Source organism: Gobius niger, assembly GCF_951799975.1.
Source record: "Gobius niger genome assembly, chromosome: 2".
NCBI classification, from domain to species: domain Eukaryota; kingdom Metazoa; phylum Chordata; class Actinopteri; order Gobiiformes; family Gobiidae; genus Gobius; species Gobius niger.
In genome coordinates, this window is record NC_136853.1 from 14,210,141 (window position 1) to 14,228,246 (window position 18,106).

At 41.9% G+C, this 18,106-nt stretch overlaps 1 protein-coding gene across 1 annotated transcript in view; it reads right to left on the reverse strand.

The window, feature by feature from the left end:
- Positions 1-13,552: 13,552 nt before the first annotated feature.
- The window catches only part of LOC306982664 (poly [ADP-ribose] polymerase tankyrase-1-like), a 116,872-nt gene continuing 112,318 nt past the window's right edge, over positions 13,553-18,106 (reverse strand). Inside the window, exons 27-29 of the mRNA XM_079582556.1 lie at positions 16,739-16,925; positions 15,125-15,281; positions 13,553-13,684 (exon numbers count right to left, since the gene is read on the reverse strand). Coding sequence (XP_079438682.1) covers positions 13,598-13,684; positions 15,125-15,281; positions 16,739-16,925 — 431 coding nt within the window. The 3' untranslated portion in view covers positions 13,553-13,597. The remainder of the gene's footprint in view (positions 13,685-15,124; positions 15,282-16,738; positions 16,926-18,106) is intronic.

Below are 18,106 nucleotides of genomic sequence, written 5' to 3' on the forward strand. Positions count from 1 at the left end.
AAACCCTGCGCCTGTAACGGTGCCAATGCCGCCGCCACAAATCTCGTGAACACACGGGGGGACAGCGAGAGACCGAACGGGAGAACCCTGAACTGATAATGGCGGCCTTGAAACGCGAAGCGCAGAAACCTCCAATGAGGAGGAGCAATCGGGACGTGAAAATACGCATCCTTCAGATCGATGCTGGTGAACCATTCGCCCCTCGCAATAGTGCGAAGCACTTCCGCGGTGCGCAACATGTGGAATGGTAAGACCTTTAAAAACATGTTGAGACCTCTCAGGTCCAACACGGGACGCAGATCCCCGGTCTTTTTCGGGACCAGGAAGTAGCGTGAATAAAAACCCCCCGGATCCCGCAGGGGATCCACAGGTACAATTGCGCCCTTGTCCAGCAAGGTCCCAATTTCCCGTTGTAGTGTCATGGCTTCGGCCGGGTCGCGGATGTGAGTGACCCGGACCGGGCCAGAAGCCGGAGGCCGGCGGCGGAACTGTAGCCTGTAACCCCCGGATAATGTGGTCAACACCCAGGCGTCCCGGGTGTGATCTGCCCAGTAACGGAGTTGTTCCGGGGTGAAACGACCGACCGCCGGCCTGCAGGTCTCACTGTCGACCCCCGCGGCCCCTAGCGGACCGGGAGGGTTGCCGAGACTGCTGCCCCGTGCGGGGCGGACGAGAAGCCTGCGTCCTAGGTCGATCGTCGCGAAACCGGTCAGATCTCGGAAATGGCCTCTGAGGAACAACAAAGGGGTCCTGCGAAGGAGGGAACGCCCTCCGAGACGGACCAGGAACAGACGTACGCGGAGGAACACGCCGGTGAAGGCCCGCCAACTGCTGACGCGTCTGGGTGGCCTGCACAGTCCGCTGTAGAGCCTCCAGCGCAGCCGAACCAAAGAGTTCCCCCGGACGGACCGGGAGACTGCGCAGAGTCCTCCTAGACGACTCAGTCAGAGGAGACTGGGCTAACCAGACCTGCCTACGAGCCTGCGTTAGACTGGAGAGCAGGCGGCCTAGTTCCCTGGACATGAAGGCAAAAGCCTGCAAGGACGTGTCCACCAGGCCTTGCGTCGGGGACTCCAGGCCGACGTCCTCCAAAGACGACGCCAGACCCAGCAGCAAATGGGATAAGGAGTTCCCGATGCGCCCCATGCGCGCACCGGCCTCGTATGCCTTGCACAATAGCTCATCAGTGGCGCGACACTGAGGACGTGGACACCTCGCATCAGACCTCAGGGCCTCATCCGGAGACACTATCAGTGAGGCCACCCCAGGTTCGACAGATGGCATGCGGTCCAGCCCAAACTTGGCCGCCTCCTGCATGGACGCAAGCGCCCTGCCGTCAGCCGTCGGCTTTGAAAAAGCCTTGGCCTCGGTCCAGCATGCCTGAAGCTGGCCGATGTATTCCATAGATGGGGGAACCAAAAAGGCAGCAGACGATGCCTGCCGCCGAAAAAAGGCACTGGGGGCAGCCGACTGCGCGGGTGGAACGTCCAGCTGCAAACGCGCAAGCGCGGTGCGCATAGCAGAAATCGCCGCGCCGTCAACGTCCCTGGCGGAGGAGTCAGAAGTACCGCTGCCAACTTCAGACGCCCCGTCCACGGGGTCAGGGGAACGTGGATCCACATCCCGAAATTGGGAGTCCGATGCTGCAACCGATAGGGCGTCATCGTCGTGAAGGGACGCCACATCCTCCTGCCGCAGCTCTCCCCCCTCTAGACGCGGACCCTCCCCGTGAAGGGCCTGAAGGAGAGCCTTCATCTGGGCCAGTTCAGACGACAAACTGTCGACCTTCATCGCCAACCCAGAAGGACGACCAACCTTGCATTTTTTCCGGGCAGAGGCCTCAGCTCCTGTAGCGGAGCGTTTTCGGCCAGCGGAGGTAGGAGCTCCAGCAGCGGAGCGCTCCACGTCCGCTGCCCGCTGAGCAGGAAGCAGAGAGGAGACCAGCCCCTGCGTCCACGTCTCCGCGCCCCCGCTTGCAGCCAGGCGAGCCTCACGGAGTGACAGCGGCATCACCCGGCAGTCCACGCAAGCGGCCTCGGTGAGGCCCTCCCGAAGGTGACCAACACCGAGGCACGAGGCGCATAGATCGTGCCCGTCGTCCAATGCCAGCGGGGCTACACAGTCCTTGCAACAAGGTGAGCCCAGCATGTCTCCGGGCCAATGCGGCCGTAAACGGCACTCACGACCCGTAAAAATAAATAAATAACGAAACAAATGAATACCACACGAGCGAGTACGCTACTGGTGTAGACAAAACAACGCGAGCAGGGGACAAACCACTGCCGATAAAGATATCACGAAGACAAACGAAAACAGGACAGCCGAACACGGCAGTGCTGTTCCGAAAGAAAAACAAGCCACAAAACTGGCCGCAATATAACGTCCCGCCGAAAACGGCACCAGACACAGAAAACACAGCCCAAACCGTAAACGGCAACAGGGATACTCACCGGGACGCACACCACGCGGCGACAACAGTCCACGCAGCCCAGGAGGGCGAGACACGCTCGCAGCTCCCACCACGGTGAAGGGGCCGAAAACAGCAGTGGAGTCAGAAGAAACGCAGCAGTGGAGTCCGTCAATCCGATAGCACTCGACCATGTGCGAGAAGAATGAAAGGGACTGTGTTTCCGGTGTCACGTGACTTTATAGACTCACGTAGGTCACCGGATGTCACAGGTGACTGTGTTGTTATTATTTTCTCGACCTGGGCATGCTCAAGGATGATCATTCAGTGCTTGAAGCACCGCCTCTGGCGGTCAGAAGGGATGAAATAGAACTCCCAGCGATGAGATGACTGCAAAGAGCATTGCATTGGAGAAGTTAAACAACAACTGCATTGAAGGATGTACCAACACCAGCAGAGCCCTCAGCCAGACGTCCATCTTAATGCCACCATACACTCCTTTGATCAAATTTTAGGCAAGGAGATGATCATTTGAAGGAGGGGTGAAGTAAAGAAAGAATGCAAGCGGCAACGGGTGTTAACACTTAAAGGGACTGTACAGAGTTTAAAAATGTTAAAAAATAGAAAAATCGTCACGTGACGCCACGACCAAGATGGCTGCTTAGACCTCTGGCTAAAAACGCCACTCCTTCATTTATCCTTAAAACGCGATTGTTTACCGGGATTTCTTCGATGAAGCAACTATTAAATAAGATTTGAACTGAGAAATGCCCAAAAAACCGAAGAAAACATCAAAGGATAAAGAACAACGAAGTACGAGGACCACACGAGCTACAGCTAAACACCTGGCCGGTATGTCTCATCAGGAAAGTGATTGCTCTGACTCGGATCTAACGCCAAAAGATATGGAGAGCGTCACTAATAAAAACCTCTTTGATATGCTGCAGAAAATGGCTGTGGACATGGAAGATTTAAAGACAATTAAGAAAACTACGTCCTCAGTGGAAGAGAAACTTTCCGGCCTCGTGAACAGAATCACTGAAGTTGAGGAGAGGGTAAGCGGGATTGAAGACACCCTCGCGAAACAGAAAGAAAATCCTGCTGTTTCTAAAGAAGAATGGCGCACGTTGCGAGACAAACTGGCCCTGATGGAAGACCGATCCAGGCGCAATAACTTGAGATTCGTTGGCTTCAACGAAGGATCTGAACAAAATGATACAGCTGGATTCCTGAACCGGTTCATCACTACGGCGCTGGGCATCACCGCCGCGGCATCCCATGGCGTCGAAATAGAAAGGGCGCACAGGATCCGAGCGCGGAAAGCTGGCACCAGCGAGAAACCAAGGACCATCATAGCCGCCTTCCTGCGACACCAGGATTGCCAAACTATCCTGCGGACCGCTCGAGAGAAGAAACGGATCATTTGGGAAGGGAAACACATAATGATCTTTCCTGACTACTCCCGAGAGACCCAGGAAAAACGCGACGCCTTTCGACCCTGCAAGAAAGCTCTGCATGAGAGAGGAATAAGGTTTAGCGTGTTGTACCCAGCCCTACTGGCGATCTACGAGGGAAGTAATCCGCCGCAAACCTTCTCAGAACCGCTAAAAGCCATGGACTTCATCGAGAGGCTGTAAACCTGCCTACAACAACTACAAGTAGTCAAATGGTTTATTATGATGTCGAGACTCATGTTGCCCTGTGCCCACGGAACGAGCAGGTAAATCTACGGTGACGCACAGTTCTAAAATGTAGAAGCTCGGTGTGTTTAAATGTACTGAGACCGCAAACACGCTACATAAAGTTATTGGTAGACTGTTTATGTCCACATAAGTGGTGTTTAAACAGACTGGGCAAGCCACTTGGCGTTAGAGTTACGGACATTGACTTTGGGAACATTAAGTCATGTGTGCTGCATCTGGGAGTGCGACACATGATGTAAATATAGATTGGGTACTCCTAAAAATTCCCCCTATTTTGTATGTCTGTGTGTGGATGTGTGTATGCGTGGGTTTGCGTGTGTGTCTGCATGTGATTCTTTGTTTTGTTGCTCCGTCTATGTTGTTTTTTTCTTATTTTTTCCTCTGCAATATAATAATAATAATATACCTTTGGACAATGATACAAATAGGCATGACACTCCCTTTAAGATTTTTGATTGGTTAGATGACAATACCTAAACAAAATAAACTAAACCTGACTACCTGGAACGTCAAAGGACTTGGAAATGTTGTCAAAAGAAAGAAAGTTCTTAGCTTTCTGAAATCTAAACACTTCGATATAGCGTTCTTGCAAGAGACCCATATAAAAAATGAGGAGGCCATCAAGCTATGTAAAGACTGGGTGGGGCACTCGTTTTCTAGCGAAGGGTCAAGTAACAGTCGAGGGGTAGTTACATTAATAAATAAACGCCTCCAATTTAGACTCATTAAGAAAATTACAGATGAAGAAGGCAGAATTCTGATTACACTAGCAGAGATTCAGGGGCAGGAATTAATGTTAATAAATATATATGCACCTAATGGTGACCATCCAGATTTCTTCATTAAACTTGAAAACATGATAAATGATGTAGGAGACTTTCCTCTTATCATTGGGGGTGATTTTAATATTACTTTAGATAATGTAGCAGATCGAAGCGGAACTACTTATTGTCGAATTACTAAATCTAGCCAAGTGGTTAAAGAGGTATGCTCTACACTAGCACTCGCCGATATATGGAGACTTTTATACCCAAGAGAGCGGAACTACACCTTTTTCTCTAGTGTGCATAATGTTTATTCAAGAATTGATCTATTTTTGATCTCAAAATCACTGATACCATCCATATCTTCATGTGACATTGGTAATATTATTATTTCTGACCATGCAAATGTATCATTAGAAATGCTCTTACAGTACAATAACCCTAGGACAAACAGATGGAGACTTTTAATAACTCCCTTCTCCAAGATAAAGATTTTGAGGATAAACTAAGGGAGGAAATACAATTTTATAAAGAAACCAACATCCCAACAGCGCCCTCTCTAAGAATGGCCTGGGATGCCATGAAGGCCTATCTTAGAGGATTTATTATTCAGTATGCCTCCCATAAAAAGAAACAAAATAACATTCACATGGCAAACCTGGAGAAAGCAATCCAAAAAGAAGAAGGCATGTTAAAGAAAACAATGACGCTTGGTAGACTAAAGAAATTAACCCAACTTAAAATGGAATATAATGAAATATTAACAAATAAGACTGAGTTTATGCTACACAGGGCAAGACAAAGTTACTTTGAATCTGGAGAAAAAGCAGGGAAGTTATTAAGTAACTACATCAAACAAAAACAATTCAATTCACTTATTCCAGCAATACAAACTAACGAAATGAGCTTAGTAACAGAGCCCGCAAAAATCAATCAGAGATTTAAAGAATACTATAAGGAATTATACAGCTCTGAATGTACCACAACGGATGAAGAAATTGAGGCCTTTCTAGATGTGGATCTGCCCAAGCTGGATGAAAAACAAAAACAGGCTCTGGATTCTCCTATTACCCTTAAGGAAATACAAAAAGCAATTCAGGAACTCCCACTAGGGAAAAGTCCAGGCCCGGACGGCTTTACAGCTGAATTCTTTAAATGTTACTCCGCTGAATTATCGCCATTCTTACTTGAACTATACATGGAAATGTTTAATGAGGAGAAGCTAGCACCCTCTTTGGATCAAGCTATTGTTACATTGATACTCAAACCAGGGAAAACCCCCACAGAATGCAAAAATTACCGTCCAATCAGCCTTATCCAAACTGATTGTAAGATTCTCTCTAAAATACTGGCAGTCAGACTAGATAAAGTGATTAGCAGTCTTATACATAAGGACCAAGTCGGGTTTATTTGTAAACGCAATTCATCAGAGAATATTAGAAGGCTAATAAATATTATTTGGGCTGTACGAGAATCAAACTCTCCAACAGCTGCTATCTCACTCGACGCGGAAAAAGCCTTTGACCGCGTCGAGTGGCAGTACATGTTTCGGGTCCTGAATAGGTTTGGGTTTGGACAAGTCTTCATGAGGTGGATAAAAATTTTATATACAAATCCTGTAGCAGCAGTACAGACAAATGGAATTATATCATCCTTCTTTAGTTTAGGCAGAGGAACGCGACAAGGATCAAGTCTATCCCCAGCCTTGTTCAATCTGGCATTGGAGCCCCTGGCACAGGCTATTCGTAAAAACTCACAATTCCCAGGAATAAAAATTGGTAGTACATCGCATAAATTGATTTTATATGCCGATGACATTTTATGTTTTGTCACTGATCCAATAACATCTATTCCTATTCTCCTGAATATTATCAACGCCTTCTCCAAAATATCAGGGTATAAAGTCAACTGGAATAAATCTGAGGCTTTGCCCCTCACTTCATACTGCCCTAAAACATTATTCCAAATGGGACAGTTTCAATGGCCTAGGGAAGGTATTCAATACTTGGGAATCCTGTTTCCACCCAAACTGGAGGAAATTATGGAGAAAAACTTGGACCCTCTCATAAAAAAAATTACTTTGGATGCTGACAGGTGGTCACTACTTAATTTATCTTTATGGGGAAAAGTAAACGTTATAAAAATGACCTGTATACCAAAATTTAACTACCTCTTCCAATCTCTCCCCCTACACACTCCAATGAAATACTTTAAAATGTTTGATGGATTGTGTAAAAAATTCTTTTGGGGAAATAAACGTCCGCGACTAAGAATGGATAAACTACAAGTCCCAGTAGATCAAGGAGGTATGGGCCTTCCAAAACTTTTATATTACTATTATGCATTTAATCTTAAACATTTAGCACACTGGTCTTTACCACCAGAGAGAGCACCTCCATGGTTAGAAATTGAAAGTGAAGCTAGTATGCCTCTCAAACCCTTAACATGTATGACCACTCGCTTGACCCCTAAGTTGAAGTCCCACCCAGTCTTTGCCCACTTACAAGATATATGGAAAAGCATAGCCAAAATGTTCAAAATTGATGCTTTCCTAAACTCAGAAGCAAGCATATGGCAAAACCCAGCTCTCCGTATTAATAAAGCTCCATTTATATGGAAAATCTGGTTAAATAGTGGTATCAAAACTTTTGGTGACCTATTCGAAAACGACATATTGAAGTCTTTTGAAGACTTAAAGCAGGAGTTTCACCTGCCTCAAAACTGCTTTTGGCAATACCTACAACTGAGACACTCATTGAATTCTGTGTTAAGCCACTCATCTGGTATACTAGACAAAACTACCCTGCTCAATGATATACTTAAAATGGCACAATCAAATCATTCAGTCTCCAAGTACTACTACAAAATTATTCAACAAAATTGTAATCTCCCATTCATCTTAAAGAGTATTTGGGAGAAGGACCTAAAGATTACATTCTCAGAGTTGAACTGGAAAAAAATCTGTCAAAATTTTAAAAAAATGTCTAGAGACATGAGGGTTAGGCTGATACAATTTAAAATTATGAATCGATATTATTGGACACCAATGCGGTTGCATAAGCTTGGCCTTAAAAATACTCCAAACTGTTGGAAATGCCAAAGCTTAGATGGCACACTGCTCCATGCATTGTGGCAATGCTCCAAAATTCAGGATTATTGGAATAAAATTCACAGTTGTATTGAGGAAATTACAGGAGATATCTTTGAGTTTTCTCCTAGGCTCTACGTGCTTGGAGATCCGGCCGTTGTAGAGTCCTGCCAAAACGCACAATTCATCCAGACGGCATTAATGATAGGTAGACAGGTTTTGTTAAGGGATTGGAAAAATCCCAGAAATGTTCCCTTTAAAGATTGGTTTTGCGAATTAGGACGTGTGGCTACATATGAACAACTTTTCTACAGGATAAATGATAAATGGAATGAATACGAGGACAAATGGAGAAAATATTATATGTACATTGGACATCAGCAGTAACTGAGTGCTGTTTAATATCCGAATGTGGCACTTGACTAGGGCTAGTCAGATATTCGATGCTGGCAGCAGACTTAGTGATACTACTGAACCATGACAGATAAATAAATGAAAAGAACTGATAGATAAATACTAGATTACGGCTGCACTTTACGTTCAGTAATGAACTAAACTACTACAGGAATTAACAGTTTGTCTCTTGAATAAACTATTTTGGCATCCTCTCCAGTCCACCTTTGCCCAGGTCTGGAAGCTTCTTGAGCCAGGCCAGTGTAAGACCTCGTTTAAAGTTGCAAAATTGATAACATATTAAAAAAAAATGTTTTTTATTTTCTTAATCCCCTTGCGTTCTTATCACTCTTTTTTGTAGCATCGTTTGCCCTTTTTTTCTTGCACTGTGCCTGCTCCGAATTTATTTTTATTTTTTTCTTAGTACTTGTTTATTTTTTTTTATTTTTTTTATTTTTTAGTCCCTTTTTGCCGATCTTGTCGTTTTTTTCAAAATTCAATTACATGTGTATATATATATATACATATATATATATGTGTGTATATGTATATATATATATTTTTTTTAGTTGAGATGTGTGGATAAACAATGCCTTTTACAAATATTTGTAATTGTTATATTGTTTTTTGTGTATTTTTTAAATTCTTTTTTGGTCTTTATTACTTTATTCATTTATATGATCTCTTTTTTTGTCAACCTTTATCTATATTATCTATTATGTATGTTAATGGATTTATTCCTTGACTACTTTTTTTTTGTCTTGATGGATTTACTATTATTATTATTTTTATTTTTTATTTTTTCTGTCATTGTTAGTTCTGATTGGTTACTACTTTTGGAATTATTTTATGTTTTGCTATGGATGTGCGCCTGTGAATGTGTGTGTGTGTGTGTGTGTGTGTGTATGTGTGTGTGTGGATGTGTGCATGGTATTTGTGTTACTCTTTTCTCCCCTGCCCCCCCTCCTTTTGTTTTTTGGAAACCCATTCTGAAAAGAAAAATACTGTAAAAGAAAGAAAGTTAAATAAAATTTAAGTCACAAAAAAAAATGTTAAAATTATGTATTTTCCTCCCCCTACATGTTCCAACAATGTCCTAATGTGTAGAATGAGCTCAGCCCTGTTCACAACTGCCACTAAAATCCTGCACTGCCACTCAAAAAGGTGTTACTTCGGGTCCAAATTGCCGTCATGCACGAGCTTAACATAGAAGGTGCAGTTACACGCATGACCTGAGGTGGCAGTAGTGAGTATAAAATGGCCAACTTGCATCTAGCCCCTTTAAACTCCAAACAAAGTAGAGGCTATAAAACTACTCACAAGTAGCTTGTTTTTAATAATATAGATGGATGGTACCAAGATTAAGGTGAACCCTAAGTGGACTGGTTGATATTCAGCCTGCTGCTTAAAGATCATTTGTTGCTGACAAAACCTTTCGAGGCGAGAGGCTTCTTTACCTGCTAAAAACAGTATTTTTTTACTGGGAATTCCTGTTACCTGTACAGTGCTTTTGTTCAGCATTCAGAGTAGAGCCAGAGTTCAACAGCTGTAATCTGAGCATAAGTACGCCCTTATATTTATGCATATTAAGTAGCCAATACAATAGAGCTGGAAAGACCTTTAGACGCCAACAGAGCTGAAATGTCACAGTGAGAGTTCAACTGTATCTGCTGCGGTTAAAAACATAAATAAAAAGGACTTCAAATGCTGTAATGTGATCAAAACTTGTATATATTGGCCTAGTTCTATTTGAGCAATGAGAGTAATGAATTTATGAATAAGGCTGCTGGTGGTGTGGGGCTCACCCAGAGGCCAAGCATCTCTGACAAATCTGGCCCAGTAAAAATATTTAATCTCGAATAGTCCTGACCTACACAAACATAGTTATGGTCTTCAGCTATTTCAGGCCTATAGTCGCCATTAAAAAATTACCAATAAAAAAAAAAAAAAATCAAGTTGCCTAAATAATAGTCATGAGAAAATAATGCAGTATAATATAATAATATATAAAAAAAAACTAAAACAATAATGAGTAACATTTATTCAAGAAACCATATCAGTGGTTTTAATAATTCATTTATGTGATATGTGTCATTTATGTGGCTCCTCACAGGTTTCCCCGTCCGCTTTGAAGCATGGGTCTAACGCAGGTGGGGTAGGCATGAATAAGCGTTGTTTGCTTCAGCCTTGTCCTTGTGTGTTTCTTACTTTTTGTCTAATAACTTGGAATTGCTCAAATGAATTAAACTAAACTAGAGGACACATTTCCCTACGGATACAATAAAGAACACCTTAACCTTGATAAAGCATGATAATATTGTGCAAAATACAGGTTTATTAATCAGGGTTTCGCGCACATTTTGAAGAAATCTTCCAAGTTCCAAGCGATGAAGTCAAACGTAAGGGAGCCACGCCCTCCAGTGGCCGTTTGCAGACATTACACAATGTCTGGGTGTATTTCCTCTTCTTTCAAATAAATCATTATATTTGTTACTTGTTTATCTGATTAATATCCCTTTGAACACTTATCCAACAGTAGTCTGCCCTAGATTAAAAAGCCAGTTATTTCATTTGACAGGAAAGTCTGTTGTTGTTGAACTGAATAAATGAAGGCCACATCGCACTGAAAAATCTCTAGTTAGTTTGAGTAAACCATTATTCAAAAGTATTTGTGTACGCGGTCTGCAGTAATGTAGTTTTCATGTGTACTCTGCAGTTAAAGTGTTGAACATGTCTGCTCTCATTGAGGGGCCCAGTTGTGCAACGTTTAGATCTCAGCCTGAGGTCCCGAGTCTGATCCGCAGCCTTTCTGTGCGAGGCGGACGCGAGACGATTTAATCCGACTTTTTGAGCACACATTCCTGAGTATGTAGGTAAAAAACAAAAACAAAACAATACGTCTCGAGCCCATTCCTGTGCGAAGTTATATATATATTTTTTCAAGGAAATCACAAGTATGCTCATTTCAGCCACTAGGGGGCATTCATTGGCAACTTAAAATTAAAAAAAGGAAAGAATTCCACACGTGTCCAGCAGAGGGCACTGACTTAATAAGAGATCAGGAAATAAACAACACATTAGGAACTTGAAATTGCTCAAATAAACTAAACTAAACTAAACTTATAGTCCCGTGGTAAATGGTCAGTCTGCCCCAGGGCAGCTGTGGCTCCAATACCATCACAGTGTGTGGAGTAAATGAATAATGACTAGAGTGTACTCTGAGAAACTTGTGACACAGTAAAGCGTAGTACAGGTGTAAGACATTATTATTCTTTATTATAAAACCACAGGAAACATGTTTTTTTATAGTATTATCATGTTAACATGCCTGTAATATGTGGCCCCCGACCCCCCGAGGAAGCTGGATTTCAGCCCACGACCCAAATGAGTTCGACACCCCTGGTGTATAGGATTCCTCCAGGTGCATCGGTTTCCCCCATACCACTAAAAACATGTACATTAGGTTGTGAGAGTGAGTGGTCGGAGGAACCTGAAGGCACAGATTAGCGGCCTCAATTCTATCAGTCTGCCTCAAGGCAACTGTGGCTACAAGCTTGCCTCCACCGAGTATGGAGTGAATGTAAATTGATCCATGTAAAGTGCTTTGTGACCATGTCCGTGAAAGACGATGAACAAATAAAGTCGGTCCTTCACCCAAAGCTTTGTGAGCAGCGTAAGTGCATGTTCAGAGTGTTAAGAATCACACAGGCCAGAGTCACAGTTGAGCAGATTTATTAAGGATTTGTTCTGTACAAGAGTTTTTGTTTTCACGTGTTCGCTGTCAGACTGTACAACTGTACACAAATACACAAAGGTCAACACAAGGAGGAGACGCCTTTATCACTTCTCACTGTGTGAGAAGCACATTCACAGCATTTCCCTCCAAATATTTATACAACCATGGCTGCCTGGTCCAACAAAACACAAACCAGATAACAACACAATTCAGAGATTTATCACATTGAAAAATAAACAAAATGTTCCATAAAAGACCCCAAAAGGCCTAACTGACAGATTATGTACAATATTAAAACAAACACTACTGCACATTGTTGTCATACTTTTGAACATGATCACGATTACATATGACATTGTTTTTTTGCTCTATCTTCACTTAAATTTACTGGCAACATCCTCCACACATTAGTACAATCTTAATGTATTTGCCAACTCCTTCCTGGTTGCTGCTTTGAGACATGGTTTCTTATGACAAAGCTAGAATGATCTTGTTCACATCATTTATTATAGGCACCCTGATCAATGATATAACTTAAAATGAAAACATACAAAACAAATGACGTCAGATCCAAATGATAGATTCAAGATAGTGCTCATATTAAGGCCATTCACTTTGAAATGAATAAGATGGAATCTACATAATAAACACTGTGGTCCATAAACAGTGCCATATGTACGGTATATGCTAATAAATAAATACATATGAAAAATCATGAAAAAAAAGAAAGAAAAGAAAAGTTAAATACCATAACTTTGATGTGGAGTATTGTTTTGTAAACATCCGTTTTTATCTACTGGCCATTCTCCATGTAACTTAAAAATCCCCCTGGTAACGTAAGAGGCATGCTTCACGTTCTGAAAACAATGTTAAAAAACAAAATAAGATATAAAATAACATAAATATGTGGTCGTCTTAAGCTTATTCCGTGTTACATCACTAGGAGGCAGCCACAAACAGGTTTTTGCAAAGGCAGCAGATCCATTACAAAAAAAAGAAGAAATGTAGTTTTAAATATAAACAGCATTAAAATGTAACATGAACCGACGAACCAAAATTAGAAAACGTTTTGTGGTCCCGGTTTTGGACAGTAAAATGCACTATTGGATTGTCATTTAGAAAAATTAAAAGTGGTAACATATACAGACTCTACTCCCTGCGACACTCATTTCTTTGATTTTGAATCTGAAGCAAAAACACTGTGGGAGGACAGGGCTCATTGAAATGAAAGGAAAAAAAAACATCAACATTGTTTTTGCTTTGTGGCCCCAGGGAGCTTTCAAAAATAAATTTAAAATGACAGGGAGTCTGAGCAATACAAAGGAATGTGTGTGTGTATGTGTGAATGTGTGTGTGTGTGTGTGTGTGTGTGTGTGTGTGTTTTTTTGCCTTAAAGGATGAACCGGTAATTCAAAACTCCTTTTTTAGGCTCATTTTCTTCACCTCTTGACCACCTCTTGACCTCGTGTGTTTCAAACTGCTCTTGAGTCCGTGGACTGCGGAGCTCTAGGACTTCTGTTCGGCAGAGGCAGCAGGTGTTGCGACACTCTCTGGCTTCACAATCTGGTATGTGATCAAGTATTCGGGATAAGCCTGTGGAGAGAGACAAGGGGCTGGTGAATGTCAGTGGGAGGGGTGTTCAAAGGCTGCAATCGCAATGTCAAAATCAATACTATAGTCGTCTTCAATCAAAACAGTGAATTGCAAGTTCCTGCATTGGCATCGTAGTTTTTTAATATTGCATGTGACACAAGTAATATAAACACACACTTATTTAAAGCTGCCTTAAGCTATTCTCTAGGAATATTTATTGTCAGTAGTGAACCCTGCTCCTCCCTCTCCTCACCTGACTTTCTCAGGCTGCACTGATCAGTATCTCACTACGGAGAAATTCACTTGTTACATTTAGCATTCAGTAAGATCCCTCAAAACAGACAGGAAATGTGCAGTTAAATAGTAGAAAGAAGAGGTATCTTACAGTGGTATGCAAAAGTTTGGGCACCGATTTAACTTATTTTGTCATACTATGGACCATAAACATATTACAATATAACATAAACAATATATTTAACTGAAATTTTATGTGAAATACACACACGAAGTGACACACAATCATGAAGTGAAATGAAATCTATACATGATTTTGATTTGTTTTAATAAATAAAAAACTGAAAAGTGTGGTGTGCAAAAGTAAAGGCCCCTCTTTCCTTTTAGCGCAAACAATTGCCTTCAGAAGTTGCCTGATGATTTCTGAATGATCACATGTTGACCCAATGACTGAATAGAGTCGACCTGTGTGTGATCTAATGTCAGTTCAAATACAGCTGCTCTGTGATGGTCTCAGAGGTCTGTTTAGAGACTATTGTGGAGCAGAAGCATCATGAAGTCCAAGAACACACCAGACAGGTCCGGGATGAAGTTATGGAGAAGTATAAAGCTGGGCTAGGTTATAAAAAGACTTCCAAAGCTTTGAACATCTCTCAAAGTACTGTTAAATCCACCATCCAGGAGTGGAAAGAGTCTGGCATTACTGCAAACCTACCAAGACCCGGCCGTCCTCCTAAACTTACTGACTGAACAAGGACAGCACTGACCACAGCTGTTACCAAGAAGCCTATGATGACCCTGGATGAACTGCAGAGAGCTACAGCTCAGGTGGGGGAAACTGTACACAGCACAACTATTAGTCGTACACGGCACAAATATGGCCTTTATGGCAGAGTGGCGAGAATAAGCCATTTTTGAAAGAAAACCATAAGAAGTCCCATTTCTGTTTGCCAGAGGCCACATGGCTTCTGGCAAACAGAAAAGGCCAGATTGGTGCAGTGCAGTTTGTCCAGTTGAGAATGCTGGGTTGGATCTAAACTACAGAGTTAGCCCCATTTATACATAATAATAATAAAATAACTGCAGATTTGTTTGCTAATTGTGACTTTGATTCCTCTTGGCGACTCTGTCAATAACACCAAACAGTGACATTTCATTATATTCCTGTCAAGTTCTTGCTGGTCATAGCGAGTGGATGGCACATACCTGCTCCCCTCTGTAGATGACGTACTCTGCGTAAGCCAGTCCGTTCACACTGGGACGTCCAATGACAGAGTGGTGACCCGGGGGGGCGTGGGCCATTTTCATTGCACTGAATTGAAGGAAGGACTTGCCCAGAGTCACTCGGCAGAACAGCATTTGTCTGAAACGCACATTTAAATGAATAGGATGTCAGTCGTGCCCAGTTATTGAAAGTCAGTCAGTCGTGTAAAACAAAGCAAATACACCTTCGCCCATTGAGTTGGAAAATACATTTTATGCACATCCATTCATCATGTGACAATGTTTTCAGCAGAAACAGATTCATCCATAACAAGAAGCAAACACAGAATTCATGCACTTTCCTTTTCCACTCAATGCATAAATGCAGACTGAACAGATTCATATTTCACTTGGAAGCAGGAGTGTACGAAGTGTTGAGTGTATGACTGATGGCGGCTGAAGAAGCCATTGGGGCAGTATGATAGATCCATGGGGCAGATTGGCAGGCGTGTTTCCAGCCAATCAGTAAGAGCTTATTGATATCTACAATGTCTATCAAGATTCCTAAAACCTAAGAAAATTAGAGATTAGAGAGTTTTTTAATGTCCATAGTAAAACAGCGTTGTTGAAAAACAAATTAAAAAAATGGTAAATGTATATGATTTACTTTGTAAAATGGAAATCAATGTGATTTATGAAGAAGAAGAAGAAGAAGAAGAAGAAGATCTTTATTTATATAGCGCCTTTCACAGACATATGGTCACAAAATGACAGGGCATTTTAGAATTGTTACATTGTAATTTTGTCTTTTCAATAAAAACGCTTACAAATATTATTTGTCTCTTTGGATCAAACACCCTAGATAAGAAATAGTAAATTTACAGACCAAACAAAAAATTATCTATACATTTGAATGAGCTCCAAGTGAGCATGGTCATGAAGCAGCATGACATTTTATGTGATGCCCTAAAACTAGACCAGATTTTCTACTTTTTAGCATCTCTAAACTTATATCCAATGGTAAATGGTCTCAACTTATATAGAGCTTTTACCCAAATCACTCTCATTCACACATCAACGTACGCACTGATAGAATTGTAAGCAAAAGTGACAATACTAATTAAATTTGACATTCAAACAGTAGCCTATGCTTCTTGTATGCAAGAAAATTGACCTTTAGAAACCCATAATCTTTTTGTTTTCGTGGTCATTGTATGCGCCAACGCCATCTACAGTACATCCTATTAAAGGGATTTTTCTTTCTAAATATACAGTGTCTTGCAATATAAAATGCACAAAGTCTGCCAAGGAAATATTATTCAACAACTGAGAGGAAAGACAAAAAAGTACCCACCCAGTTTATGTGGTATAATCTATAATCTCATACTGTATATTACAACAGCTTGTAGTTTTAAGTGTGCCGCACACTTCTAAACTTGTTTTAATGAACTAAATAGCATATGGCCAAAATGAAATCCAAAACAAGTGATGCTGCACAGTCCACAGAGGAGGAACACTTCAACAACAACACACTGTTATTCTACTATTCATTTCAAACCGCCATCTTCTCTCTGTCCACTCTGAATGCGCAGTAACATGTGTGAAACATCGCCTCACCTGTGGCACACGTAACAGGAGCGGTCCTTGTGGGTGGGACAGCCGGTGCCTCCACCGATCCCATACACATACTGGTTACTTTTGGATGAGTTCTCGGCGAAGTAAATGCCCGCTCCGAACATACCCCCGATGTAGGCATGGCGCTCATCGAAGCCTTTATGGATGATGGCGTTGATAAAGGGAGAACCTGGAAGGAGAGGGAGGGAGATGATGAGATGTTTGGAGATTATACATGTGGCTAAGTTTTGGGTCATTGTACAGTCATTGAGATCTATGGATATTGTTTAGTGATACCGCAGAATATTGTTGTTTTTGAGGGTGAATATGATTATTCTGCTGTGTAAAAAGTTTATTTCTAAAGCTAAAACTATATCAAATGTATGTATAAAACACTTTAAAGCAGAACTAAGTAACTCATGCCCATAGAGGCCATAAGCGCCACTGCAGGTGTCGTAGCATGTTGCGTTTTTTTTATCTGTGAGAGTAAATAATACACTGATAGAAAAGACAAAGGGAGAGGAGGATATTGTACATCCAATTACACAATGGAAATAATAGTTTTCACTCAAACTTGGCTGTAAATACTGTTTAAGTGGTGCTAGCCCGGAGTTAGCTTTGCCCGTTGGCCTGTTAGCTTCTTCTTCATGATTCCATTAGTGTGTATTGATGTGCAATGCAGCGAAGTTGCAATTGTGGTTTTCTTTCCAGAGACACCAGGGAGATATGAAAGACCCCCAATCATCTCATTAACACTTGTATTACCCCCAGAGGGACTACGAAAAGGATTTATTAAGGTAAACAAATTACTTAGTGCTGCTTTAAGAATACAGTTTATCATCAGTTTATGCCAGAAACAATTATAGCAACAAATAACAACAAAATATCTGAGCATGAAAAGAAATGGAATGTCTGTTTACTTGAGTTAGAGATATAGTTATTAGTTGCACTTTCTTAAAGCAGTACTAAGTAACTCTTCCCCCTAGAGGCCATAAGCGCAACTGCAGGTGTAGTAGCAAGTTACAATTTTTTAACTTATTAATTGTCTTGGAGAGTAAATACGAGGCTGACAGGAAAGGCGAAGGGAGAGAGGGTTACTGTGCATCCAATTATACAATGGAAATATTTTTTTTTCACTCAAACTTGGCTGTAAATACTGTTTAAAGTGACGTTAGCCCGCAGTTAGCTTTGCCCATTAGCATGTTAGCTTCTTCTTCGTGATTACATTAGTGTGTATTGCTTTCTCCGCACAGGTGGCAGTCAAGTTGCAAACATGGTTTTCTGGCCAGAGACACCAGGGAGAGATGAAAGACCCTCCAATCATCCCATAAACACTTGTATTACCCCCACAGGGACTACGAAAAGGATTTA